General features: G+C 38.5%; 2 protein-coding genes across 2 annotated transcripts; both read right to left on the minus strand.

Moving 5' to 3' along the window:
* Window positions 1–432: 432 nt before the first annotated feature.
* LOC145432845 (uncharacterized) lies at window positions 433–3,407 on the minus strand. Its single transcript, XM_080309657.1, has one exon. It carries the CDS (start codon window positions 3,078–3,080, stop codon window positions 2,208–2,210), a length of 873 nt encoding a protein of 290 aa, XP_080165783.1. The 5' UTR covers window positions 3,081–3,407; the 3' UTR covers window positions 433–2,207.
* Window positions 3,408–8,964: 5,557 nt separating this feature from the next.
* On the minus strand, window positions 8,965–9,669 carry LOC145438403 (uncharacterized). The gene has a single exon (XM_080315798.1). It carries the CDS (start codon window positions 9,667–9,669, stop codon window positions 8,965–8,967), a length of 705 nt encoding a protein of 234 aa, XP_080171924.1.
* Between the last annotated feature and the right edge of the window lie 3,124 nt (window positions 9,670–12,793).

The raw sequence follows: 12,793 nt of genomic DNA on the forward strand, positions 1-12,793 counted from the left end.
TCCACTCACGTAGCGAAACCCAACAATCCAATGTCTAATCTCTGCATCCACTCTGTGATTGGTGTTTTAGTTCCACTATGGTGGGAAATAATATAACCATTCTGGGATACTACAGAGATGCGGAAAAAGAACTTTCATTATACTAGCTGTACAATTTGATAGTAAGTATTGTACCTATTGAAGTTGCAGTGTCAGAACATTAAATCCAATGATACAATCAATTCATGTACAATTGTACATTATGTACAATGACTTCAAGGCCGGAGATTTTCAGACCACCTCCAAAGATTAAACTTTCACTATAAATCTACAATTCTTCAAATAGCCCTGTGGCCCACCTCCATTTACTCCTGTGGCCCATCCTTTGAGAATCCCTGCAGAAGAGTCATCTCTTTCGTGGCAAGGTATACTTTTTCAGACATAATCGTGAAATCAAACGCTTGTCAACAAATGTACATCAATACTCACAAAATGTAGAACAATAGCTGTCTCTTTCATATTGTCCAGTGTTAATGCAATAGGTTGCATAAAATGTACATGAAAAATATGTGGGCTCATACAGTATCATAGTCAGAGAGATGTAGTAATTGGTTCACCCTTCAGGGCAATCATTTGCCACCGCTAGCAGCGAAACAACGCTGAGGTATCTGCATCATGCATGACTCGAATCACTCAGGTAGGTACTGGATCATGCCTAGCTACAGTTGTCGACTTGAAATACATATAATTCAGCAAGTATATAAATTTTCAACTCGTTCAGATTCGATAAGTCACCAAGTATGCCTTTCTACATCAGCACATTGGTGATTGAACAATGAACATGTTCTAGGCAAAAATGAGTTTTTCATTGAAAGGACACCGGTACTGGAGGTCATTTCGAATTCTTCCAACCTTTTTTCCCCTTGATCGTGATTTTGCGTGACTTTCAAACTCAGCATGCTAATCCATATGGATATGATGCTTGTTTCAGAAAGTATCACATTTAAGATTTTTGATACCAACACGCAGAAGCATATGACGCTTGCAGTTAGTCTTCTTAGTACATGCTTCACCACATACCGTAATTTGACATGTATATTGCCCAAAATTTAACCTATTTTCTGTCCAAAAATCTGGGGATGCACTTCACGCATTGGTAGAAGTCTTGAAAAATCTATCTCGGAATGAAACTTGAAATCACACTTTTTTACATGTTTTTTGTCAATAACCCATCACATTCAGCCACCGTACCCAGTAATTTGTGATATAAGTGGTGCGTGTTGCCAATTATCGAAGAGAGAGGTGATGCATGCGCGCGCGCGCGCTAGCAATCATCGCTAATTTATAGCGTCAACGTCAGGCTTGAACAATCGCATCTCCAACAGGACATCTGCGCAAGATATAATCGCTAGCAGTAACAGTCGCATCTTCAACATGCCTGGTGCGCATGATATAGGCCTAATCGTTGGACTATATTGTGGTGCCAGCATGCTCAGCCATATGATGCTTGAGGTGGTCCTTCCGAGTAAATGCTTTTCCACATATATCCCAATCACATGAATGATTTTTGATTCCAGCATGCTTATTCATATGCAAATTGAGTGTACGCTTTTCAGTCACGGCTTCACCACATATAACACATGTATGATTTTTGATACCCGCATGCATATCCATATGAAGCTTGAGGGTACTCTTCTGAGTGAATGCTTTCCCACAGATATCACATTTATGATTTTTGATTCCAGCATGCATATACAAATGAAGCTTGAGGTGAGCCTTCCTAGTGAATGCTTTACCACACACATCACATTCACGATTTTTTATTTGAGCATGCACACCCATATGACACTTGAGGGTCCACTTCTCAGTGAAGGCTTTACCGCATATAGCACAAACATGATTTTTGATTCCAGCATGCATATCCATATGACGCTCGAGGGCACCCTTCCAAGTGAATGCTTTACAACATATAGCACATGTATGATTTTTGATTCCAGCATGCTTATCCATATGCAAATTGAGGGTCCACTTCTCAGTGAAGGTTTTACCACATATAGCACAAACATGATTTTTGACTCCGGCATGCTTATCCATATGGCACTTGAGGGTACGCTTCTCAGTGAAGGCTTTACCACATATAGCACATGTATGATTTTAATGTCAGCATGCATATCCATATGACGCTTGAGGTGACCCTACCAAGTAAATACTTTACCATATACCTACATTCATGATTTTTTTATTCCAGCATGCACAGCCATATGATGTCTGATGGAACCATTTGCATTGAATGCTTTACCACATATAGCACCTTCATGATTTTTGATGCCAGCATGCATATCCATATGAATCTTGAGGTAACTCTTTCGAGTGAATGCTTTACCACATATAGCACATGTATGATTTTTAATGCCAGCATGCATATCCAGATGACGCTTGAGGGCAAGCTTCTCAGTGAAGGCTTTACCACATATAGCACATGTATGATTTTTAATGCCAGCATGCATATCCATATGACGCTTGAGATGACCCTTCCAAGTGAATGCTTTACCACATACATCGCATTCATGATCTTTTATTCCAGCATGCACATCCATATGATGTCTGAGGGCACCCTTTTCAGTGAATGCTTTACCACATATAGCACATTCATGATTTTTGATGCCAGCATGCATAGCCATATGAAGCTTGAAGGTACCCTTCTCAGTGAATTCTTTATCACATATAGCACATGTATGATTTTTAATGCCAGCATGCGTATCCATATGAAACTTGAGGTGACTACTTCGAGTGAATGCTTTACCACATATAGCACATGTATGATTTTTGATGCCAGCATGCATATCCATATGAAGCTTGAGGACACCCTGTCGGGTGAATGCTTTACCACATATAGCACATTCATGATTTTTACTGCCAGCATGCATATCCACATGACGCTTGAGGTGACTCTTTCGAGTGAATGCTTTACCACATATAGTACATGTATGATTTTTGATACCAACATGCATATCCACATGACGCTTGAGGGCAGCCTTCCGAGTGAATGCTTTACCACATACATCACATTCAACGTTGTTGACGCCAGCATGCATATCCATAAGATGCTTGAGGTAACTGTTCCCGGTAAATGCTTTCCAGTTTCCAATATATTTCGAATCGGCGTTTTTTCAAGTCGTGATCAATAGTTAATACTAGATCCACAGCAGGCTTTTCTTTATGACACTAAAAAAAGACCTACATATTTTCAGCATATAAACTCAGTACAATTATAGTATGGCCACATCTGCAATGCATGAAAGTGTAGAACTATTTTAAACAAAGATCATTATAAGATTGTAGACAGAGCAATCACGATACCCGGATTTTAATGTAGTCTTATTGTATCATTTAGTCGGACATCATCAATAGCACTATTGGATTGGTATAACAAGTTTCGATCATTTTAGTAACAAATAATTCATAACACGAGAAATAAAACACAGCGCTGAGTGACAATAGCGCACTTTGATGCATATCTGCAATTGGATTATTAGTTGAATTTTTCTAGAACCATAAAAAAGTTATATATATACCTCTGACCATAAACATTGAGCAGCTTCAATCAATATGCCTTGAAGTAGTTTGCTCGGTAATAAAATTCACATTAACAATGCTACTTTTACTTTTTATATTGTTTGAAAATGGAATGGTATATTCGTATTGAAATGAACCCGAATATTTTCGGCTGACACTCGTCAGGGGTAATCGTCAGCAACTAATAGAGAATAAGAAAGAACATTGTATATCAACAATCGTATCACAAAAAATGACGTCACCAGCATGAAACTTCGAATGAGAGAGCGTTCAGGGCACTATTCCTAGGTGGTACACGAGTTCCTTCTGTTGCAGTTTGTGACTTGACTTGATTCGACTTGACTCGAGTCCCTTCCAAAAATCGAGTGACTTGAGTAGGGCTGGGCAAAATCGAGTACCTGAGTGATTCGATTCTGAATCACGTATTTCGCTTCGAGTCGAGTCGAGTATTTGAGTATCACTCATTATGACGTCACAACAGAATATATTATGTCAAAGTTAAAATATGTACGTTTTATGCCACCACAAAGAATATAATGCCTGTTATCCGTCACAATAAAGATACTTCGGTATTTTTCCGACCACACCGAGCTCATTGTACTTTGTAACAATGTTGTGGGATGATCATGACTTCGAAAATATGTTATTTCCGTTAACGTCCGTATCTTTGCACTATGCCTCGTCTGTAGCGACACCGCTTATCAAGATTTCAAGGCTTCCTCAGTGAAAAATAATATCGAAAGTATAATTGTCGTTAGTAAATTACCTCTTAATTGTCAGGAGCATATAATTTCAGTACTCGATAAAATCGTATTTTACTACTCGACTCCAATCATCAAAATCAATACTCGATTCAGATTCGAGTACTCGAATCATTGTGCCCAGCCCTAGACTTGAGTTGACTCGTGTCACCTTCGAAAATCAATTGAATTGGTTGATTGATTTATAAGACCGTCGAAAATTTTTTCAAGCAGAAACATATCCCCATGTCGAATATCATTACGTGTGCAACAAATGGCGCACCATCAATGGTTGGACGGCGTCGAGGATTCATTGCACATTTGAAAAGTTCCGAAGTTCCGAACATATTCACGATACAGTGCGTCGTTCACAGACAACATCTAGCGGCAAAGCACCTCCGCGACAGATTACATGAGACTCTGCAGGATGTTGTTAGAGAAGTGAACAAGATGAAAGCTCGTTGATAGTGGCGAGATAGCGCAGTGGTTTAGCGTTTTACTGAACCTCCATCGTTCGATCACAAATCAATTGACCGCTAACGTAGTGGTCGGAGCCTACAGCCCACGTTGACGGTAACTAGTAGTAAAGTAAAAAAACAGCGAAGTATATATCTCTATCCTCTCTATATGATTATCCGCCAAAATAGAGAATAAATACGAAACCTCAGAAACTAATTTATGAGATGCACTACCCATTTAGATATCAATGGGATACACTTTACGCCTGCGCCAATGGTCGACTTGTAAACTATATTCGGATTCCACTTCAACCATACATGCGGCTTAGTTAAGGTGAGAACCCAGCACCAACGACCAATCTATTATAGACTGAAGATATACAATAGTTACTTACTTACTTCAGCATTTTTAAGCATGAGTGAGCTATGCTATACAATGCTTTTTTGCATGTATATTTAATTCTATATTTGTTCCTCGATTTGAAATGGCGATTTAATCTACCAGCTAGCAAAATGCAAGTTGACATATTCTTGCGTCGTATTTCGAAAAGACAACTTGACTTGAATTGTGACTTGACTCGACTTGACTCGAATAACCTCCAAAAATCGGGTGACTTCACTTGACTCGATTCACTTTCAAAAATCGATTGACTTGACTTCACTCGAGACAAAATGTGAAATGACTCAAAATGACTTGTGACTCGTGTCGAGGGTAGCGCCTTGATCCCAACACTGCATTGATGTAAAATGAAGATAACGTACATCATGCTCCTGCTTTTAATCGCAAATTCGGCTTGAGCACACTTCGGTCACACAAAATAGGGTTGTTTCGTCGACATGTTTCGAACTAGTAATTGAATCTGCCGCGCAGAATGATTCGAAATCGGCACGGCATCACTTCAGGGAGAGCCCTCTGAAGCCTTTTGGACATAATGATAAACTGGTACTAAATCCATGCATTAGTGAGCTACAATATAACTTCCTAGTCGTACTATAGTGGATGATTTTATATTAGCGCCCGGAAGCACAACCCTGCATGTAGGTCATATACTAGGTTATAGACTAGATCTAGTCAGACAACTGGAATTATCTAGTTGTCTAAGTCGGCCGTAGCGCTAATAAACAAGCAGTCACCCAAGTAAGCCAACCTAATGAGTTGAGGTTAAAACTCGCTGTGAATTCATTTGCATTTCAATTCATCATTTTTACAAGAATGGTCTTGTCAATATGAAAAATAGTACCATCAAATAGATATAGCCCTCATAATTATACAGATTCACAATAAGGAGCTGTTTGTATTTCAAATGAAATTCAGCTTGCAATAATAGCTGATTGTGTTACTTGCAACAAATTCAATCACTGGCGTATGGCAGTAATAATATAACTCTTGGTATCAGAGGGTGTCTGATTATTGATTACAGTAATACTGAGTTGAACAATTTTGCAGATAAGCAACTCCAAGCCGAATCTGTTGTATGTTATAACGAGTCTCTGCTTGGGTGATGAAGCACCTTCTTTTGTAAACCTCCAACTGGTAACAAAAATTGAAGCTTATTGGATTGAGGGAATGAAACCAATACCAATATTTGTTGGACACATCTGAATCAGTGGTTCTCAAGCTCTTCGAATTCCCGGACAGGTAGAATTTGACAACAAATTTAGCAGATCGGTGAATATTCCAAGTTTGATACTTCATTTAATGCTGCCTTATTGATATTAGACACGATAAACGTACCGCTGGCAAAATCGAATGATTGAGTGATTCGATTGCGCATCGAGTATTAGGCTTCTGTAGTTGAGTGTCAGTTATTATGGGGCCATGCCAGTACGGATAATGGGAAAAGTATGTACCTAATAATAAAACAGGGCCATTTCTAATAAGCACGAAAATGACAAATGCCTGTACAGCAAGCTTGACTCATTTCGCACGATGAAGTTCTCCTGTAGAATTTTCAGGAAAACCAGAATTGAGATTAGAATTACAACGAGCACAGAAATATCTCTCTAATCAGATTAGAAATAGATCAACAGCATTTCACTTCAATTAGTCTAATTGGAGAACAAGAATTAAATATTTGTGCGAGCTGTTAGTAATAAACTTGAGAGACATTGCCGTTGTAGTAAGGAAATGAGTGTGATTCAAACTGCGATGGAGACTGATCTCTTGACACATTTAGTGTCTCGTGATCATTCACGAGCAGTACCTGAAATTAACATGAAATCACAGCACCGCCCATTGTAGGCTTGCCGATAACACCGTGTCAATATCACACTCCGATATCTTACATATCGGCATCTCACTATGAGAGACAAGAAGATGTCAGCTATTTTCGTGATGCCCGAACATAGTAGTAGGGAGTCAGAGAACTATAATTTACGACTGCTAGACTGGGGATATTGATAGACCTCTGATAGCTTACAAGTGTGTAGCTGCAGTCTTTCTAGTTTACTTCATGATCAATCAAAGTAATGACCGCGAACCTGTTCTTTTTTTGAAAATGTGCCCAACGCTAGAAGAATATTGAGGTTATCGGTGAAGGTACTAGGTATCGGTTTTATCAGCGCCAGCTCAGAAACTTGATATCGGTCAGGCTCTATTTATAATAGGCATGTAAGAATGGCAACTTGCAAGTTCTTGTCAATATTTATGATTTCACATGAGTATTTCCAAAAAGGCAATGGTAAGAGCAACAAATATAATCAGTCACATAAAGTCCTTATGTCTACAAACTTTGCTCACCTTTGGTACAATTTTACAAGCGAAAGTTTGTCTGCCTTTCAACAAAAATGGACCCCTCGTGTGTAGTTCCCCAGTACAGTCATCCAACAGGAGTTCGAAGATCTTTCTAGTAGTGACGTCTATTCTTTCAGCATTATCATGATATCAAATCGGCAAAGTGAAATATCGCATATTACCACATGTGCACAAGACTTGCACAAGCTACTGGATTTCAAAATGCACAACTAAACTAGAACGAACGACATTTAAAAATCCGCATCTAACGAAAACACAACGAAATATAATCAATTCCTAAGCAACTCATCAACTATGTATAACCGGAATTTCAACACGAACATCAGTATCAAATTACTGAAGAATCAGATAGACAGAACTAACATAATACTGGATAAACTAAGCAATTATCAATGGCCGCAAGACCATCACATGAAAGAACACTGATCACGTCGATATTCAAAAAATATACGACAGTCAACAAATGTAGGCTACATCAATACTCAACAAATGTAAAACTATAGCTGTCTCTTTCAGATTGGCCGAGTTAATGCAATAGGTCGGATAAATATCATAAAATGTGCACGAAAATATGGGGCTCATATAGTATGATGATAGTCAGACAGATGTAGTAATACAGTCACTCCAGGACAATCACCTAGCACAGCTGGCATCGTAAAAATGATTAGGTTGCTACCTACTGCACAGCACATACATTATTCATATTACCTCAGGTACTAGATCATGTCCCTCTCCCGTTGTCTTCTTGAAATATACATAATTCAGCAACTCAATAAATTTACAATGACAGTCATCTATTTAAGATTCGATAAGTCACCAAGAATGCTTTCCTACATTAACACATTGGTGATTGATCATTTTTACATGTTCTAGCAAAAGAGAGTTTTTGATTAGAAGGATACTGTAGGTCATTTCGAATTCTTCCGAACTTTTTTTCACTTCATCGATACCTTGCGTGATGTTTTCAAATGATGATATTATTAATTACCTGAACTAAACATGTCAGTGACATGACACTAGCATCATATGTTCAGAGTAAATACTTCCATACACATTTTGCATTCGGATGTGATCATTCCAGTTTGCATATCGGTATGAATCCTGATGTTGCGAGTCAATCTACACATTTTGTACAAACACCACATTTTCAATCAACGTCACCATATATATATATGACACTTTACTATTCTTTCAAGGGCCGTTCTTTTCCATAAACACCTCACGTTTGAACTGATCATGTCAATCCATATATTGCTTGATGGTAGCCGTTTCAAGAAGTTTTACATTTCCTATTTTGATACCGGGATGCAGAACCATATGACGCTTGTAGTTAGTTGGTGTTCTTAGTAAATGCTTGCCCGCTTATATCACAAATATATTATTTGATGCCAGCATGTATGATAGAATGAAGCCTGATATGTTTCTTCTGAAAATATGCTTTTCCACATATATCACACTATTGATTTTTGTTGCCAGCATGCATATCCACATGACGCTTGAGGCTCCTCTTGTCAGGAATTGATTTCTCACATATTTCATGAACATGATTTTTGATATCAGCATGTATATCAGAATGAAAGTTGAGATGACTCTTCTGTGTAAATGCTTTTCCGCATATATGACATTTATGATTTCTGATGCGAGCATGCATGTGGGAATGAAGCCTGAGATTACTCCTCTGTGTAAATGCCTTCCCACATATATCACATTTATGATTTTTGATACCAGCATGCATATTCATATGATCCTTGAGGTCGCTCTTCACTGTAAATGCTTTTCCACATATATCACATTGATGATTGTTGATGCCAGCATGCATATAAATATGACTCCTTAGGCTTGTTCTCGCAATAAAATCTTTCCCACATATATCACATTCATGATTTTTAATGCCAGCATGCATATTAGCATGAAGCTTGAGATAGCTCTTCAGTGTAAATGCTTTTCCACATATATCACATTCATGATTTTTGATGTCAGCATGCATCTCCACATGACGCTTGAGGCTCCTCTTTCCAGTAAATGCTTTCCCGCATATATCACAAACATGATTTCTGATGCCAGCATGTATATTAGAATGAAGCTTGAGCTGACGCGTTTGTGAAAATGCTTTTCCACATACTTCACATTCATGAATTTTTATTCCAGCATGCACATCCATATGACGATTGAGGCTACAATTTTCAGTAAATGCTTTCCCACATATGTCACACACATGATTTTTGACTCCTGCATGCACATCCATATGACGCGCAAGGCCACTTTTTAAGGTAAATGTTTTCCCACATAACTCACAAACATGATTTTCGATGCCGGCATGTATATGCATGTGACTCTTCAGTCGGGCTTTCACAGTAAACGCTTTACCGCATACATCACATTTGTGATTTTTGAGACCAGCATGTATATTATAATGACACTTGAGATTACTCTTTTGCATAAATGCTTTTCCGCATATATCGCACTCATGATTTTTGACACCAGTATGTATATTTGTATGCTTCTGGAGGTCCCCCTTCCGAATAAATGCTTTTCCACATACTTCACATTTGTGATGTTTGAGACCAGCATGCATATTATAATGACACTTCAGATTGCTCTTTAGTTTAAATGACTTTCCACATATATCACACTTATGACTCTTGACACCAGTATGTATCTTGGAATGCATCTGGAGGTCACCCTTCCGAATAAATGCTTTTGCACATACGTCACATTTGTGATGTTCAAGACCAGCATGTATACTATAATGACCCTTCAGATGACCCTTTTGTATAAATGCTTTTCCGCATATATCACATTCATGATTTTTGATGCCAGCATGCATATCCATATGAACCTTGACGTGAACTTTCTGACTAGATGCTCTAGCACACACTTCACAATTCTCAAAAAATTGTCACAAGGTGCATTCAGAACATAAAGCTTAGCGATATGGCAACAGCCCACACCCCATATGTATTAAACAGTATACTAATCTAAAGAAAGAGCACATAGGCGTGATTATTGTGGCTATGCGGCATACATCGAATTTCCACATCAGCGTAATCAATAATAATTAAACAAACCGATGCAACAAGATAAAGACAAGACAATGTTAGAGACGACAAAATCACCATTTTGATCAGCAAACAATTGCAGCGATGCGACCTACTCAATACGAAGTAAGACACCTATTGTCTTGGTCATGGGAACAATCACTGATTGGGTGCCTGCTTTCTCGTTTGTTTGATAATTATTGTCTGCTTGCCACATTCGTATCCCACAATCGCAATCACTTCAGCATCAACTGATGACAAGCTAGTCGCAGGGGTTCTCAAAGGGTGGGCCCCAGGAGTATTTTGAGGTGGGCTACAGAACTATTTGGAAAATTGTAGAATTACCGCAGTGAGAGTTAATTTATATATGTTATGCTCAGTTATTGGAAAATATATTCAATTATCGAATTATGCATATGCTACATAAAGCTCTTCATTTGACTCTGATGAGACTTCGTACAGATTCACAATGTACAACTCGAAAATGGGAGGGGAAATGGCAGCTATGACAACCTACAGCCAAAAGCACTGAAATTATTTTCGAATATATAATAACTGGAAGTTGATGCTGAAGTGATCAAGTCTTTTGGTCGTGGTATATGTCGCATTACCTTGAAAAGGATGCGATCTCGATATGCATTAAACTCACACTAAAGTGCATTTGATATAGATTTACGTAATTCGGTAGGTCGTATTATAGTAACATAAAAATTGCCACAATTGTAATTTATTATCAATTTTCTACTTGTGGAAATATACGGCTCCATTGCAACGAATCGAAATGGATCGAGGATTTAGAGCAGAGGTCTCAAACACGCGGGCCGCGGGCCGCATGCGGCCCGCAAGAGTATTTTGTGCGGCCCGCGACGGCATTTTGGAATGTCAAGTATTCGACAATATATTCCAGTGCCACATATCTTTTTAGATATAAGAACTTGAAGTTCACCCTAAAACTGCTTTGAAAACATTGAAATCTCAACAAACTTCACTATCACATCACTTTTAAAAGCTACCATGCGGTAGAAGATCAGCTATTACGTCACATATCTAGATTATGATGATAAAACATGATCCGTTAATGATTCGTGACTGGAAATTGTGAATTGATTTTGTGCGATCTTTCGTAAAATTACTCGATTTCGGATTGACTGGGTGATTAAACAAAAATTACTCGAGTCGAATCAAACGTTAAAATCGGAGAAGGACTTGTGACTTGGAACGGTGACTTGGCAGTTCTACGGATGCAACAATCTATGAAACTGTCATGGGGAATAGTAATCTATCAAAAGATCGTAGATTGCGTTGCGTAGGGTGTATATAGCTATCTAATCAGGACAGTATGGCAACCATCGGCATTATGTTACTCCCGCGACGCATAGTTGGTTACATGCTGGGTGTTGTCCGATCTCTTTATCCTTGTTATTATTGGTGTCGAGTAAGGTAGTAGTACGCTCCACAGCCCTAACACCAATGAATTCATCGGCGATTGGACATTTCTATTCCATGAGTTCTTGACTTCGGCAATGGCAAAGTAACAATATCCAACTTATCACGACTATATCATAACCCGGATTAGGCTCCACCGCTCAAATGCTCTGCTATCAGAACAATCTTCAGTATAGATTTTAGAATATTCTACATATAATTGTGGCAGGTCAAAGGTCCACTAGCTGCAATATTATAACCCGACATTTTGACGATGTGATGATCATGATTCGTCCTCTCGCATGATGTCTAGAACTCAATATTTGAACAAATAATGCCCGGCATAAAAACAATTTTATTCAAATATTTGAAAATATGATTTTTTCGTGTCAAGCGTGAATAACACGATAGTAAATTACATTTTCATGAAGTTTGTGGAATGCCTGTCTTCAAGCTCCCGTCAAACAAGGCATACTTGGAAATTCTGCGTTAAATATCCCTATTATTGGTGATGCGGCCCGCGGCGTCATCAAAACTATGAAATTGGCCCGCGAGCACATTCGAGTTTGAGACCTCTGATTTAGAGCAACACATTATCTTTGGAGTAGGTCTAAAATTGTCTGGTCTTGTAATCATTGTAGATAATGTAAGAGTCACATGAATTGATTGTATCATTGGATTTAATGTGCTAACACCGCAGCTTCAACAGGTACAAGACATACTATGTTGCATATTACAAAATTCTTCCTCCACTTCCCTAAGTATCCCATTCACCAAAGAATTGTTTGAAGCGGGCCCAGAATGGCTATATTATTCCCAACC

This window comes from Botryllus schlosseri, chromosome 1 (assembly GCF_051294905.1).
Source record: "Botryllus schlosseri isolate E-star chromosome 1, Bs_hap1, whole genome shotgun sequence".
In the NCBI taxonomy this organism is placed as follows: Eukaryota; Metazoa; Chordata; class Ascidiacea; order Stolidobranchia; family Styelidae; genus Botryllus; species Botryllus schlosseri.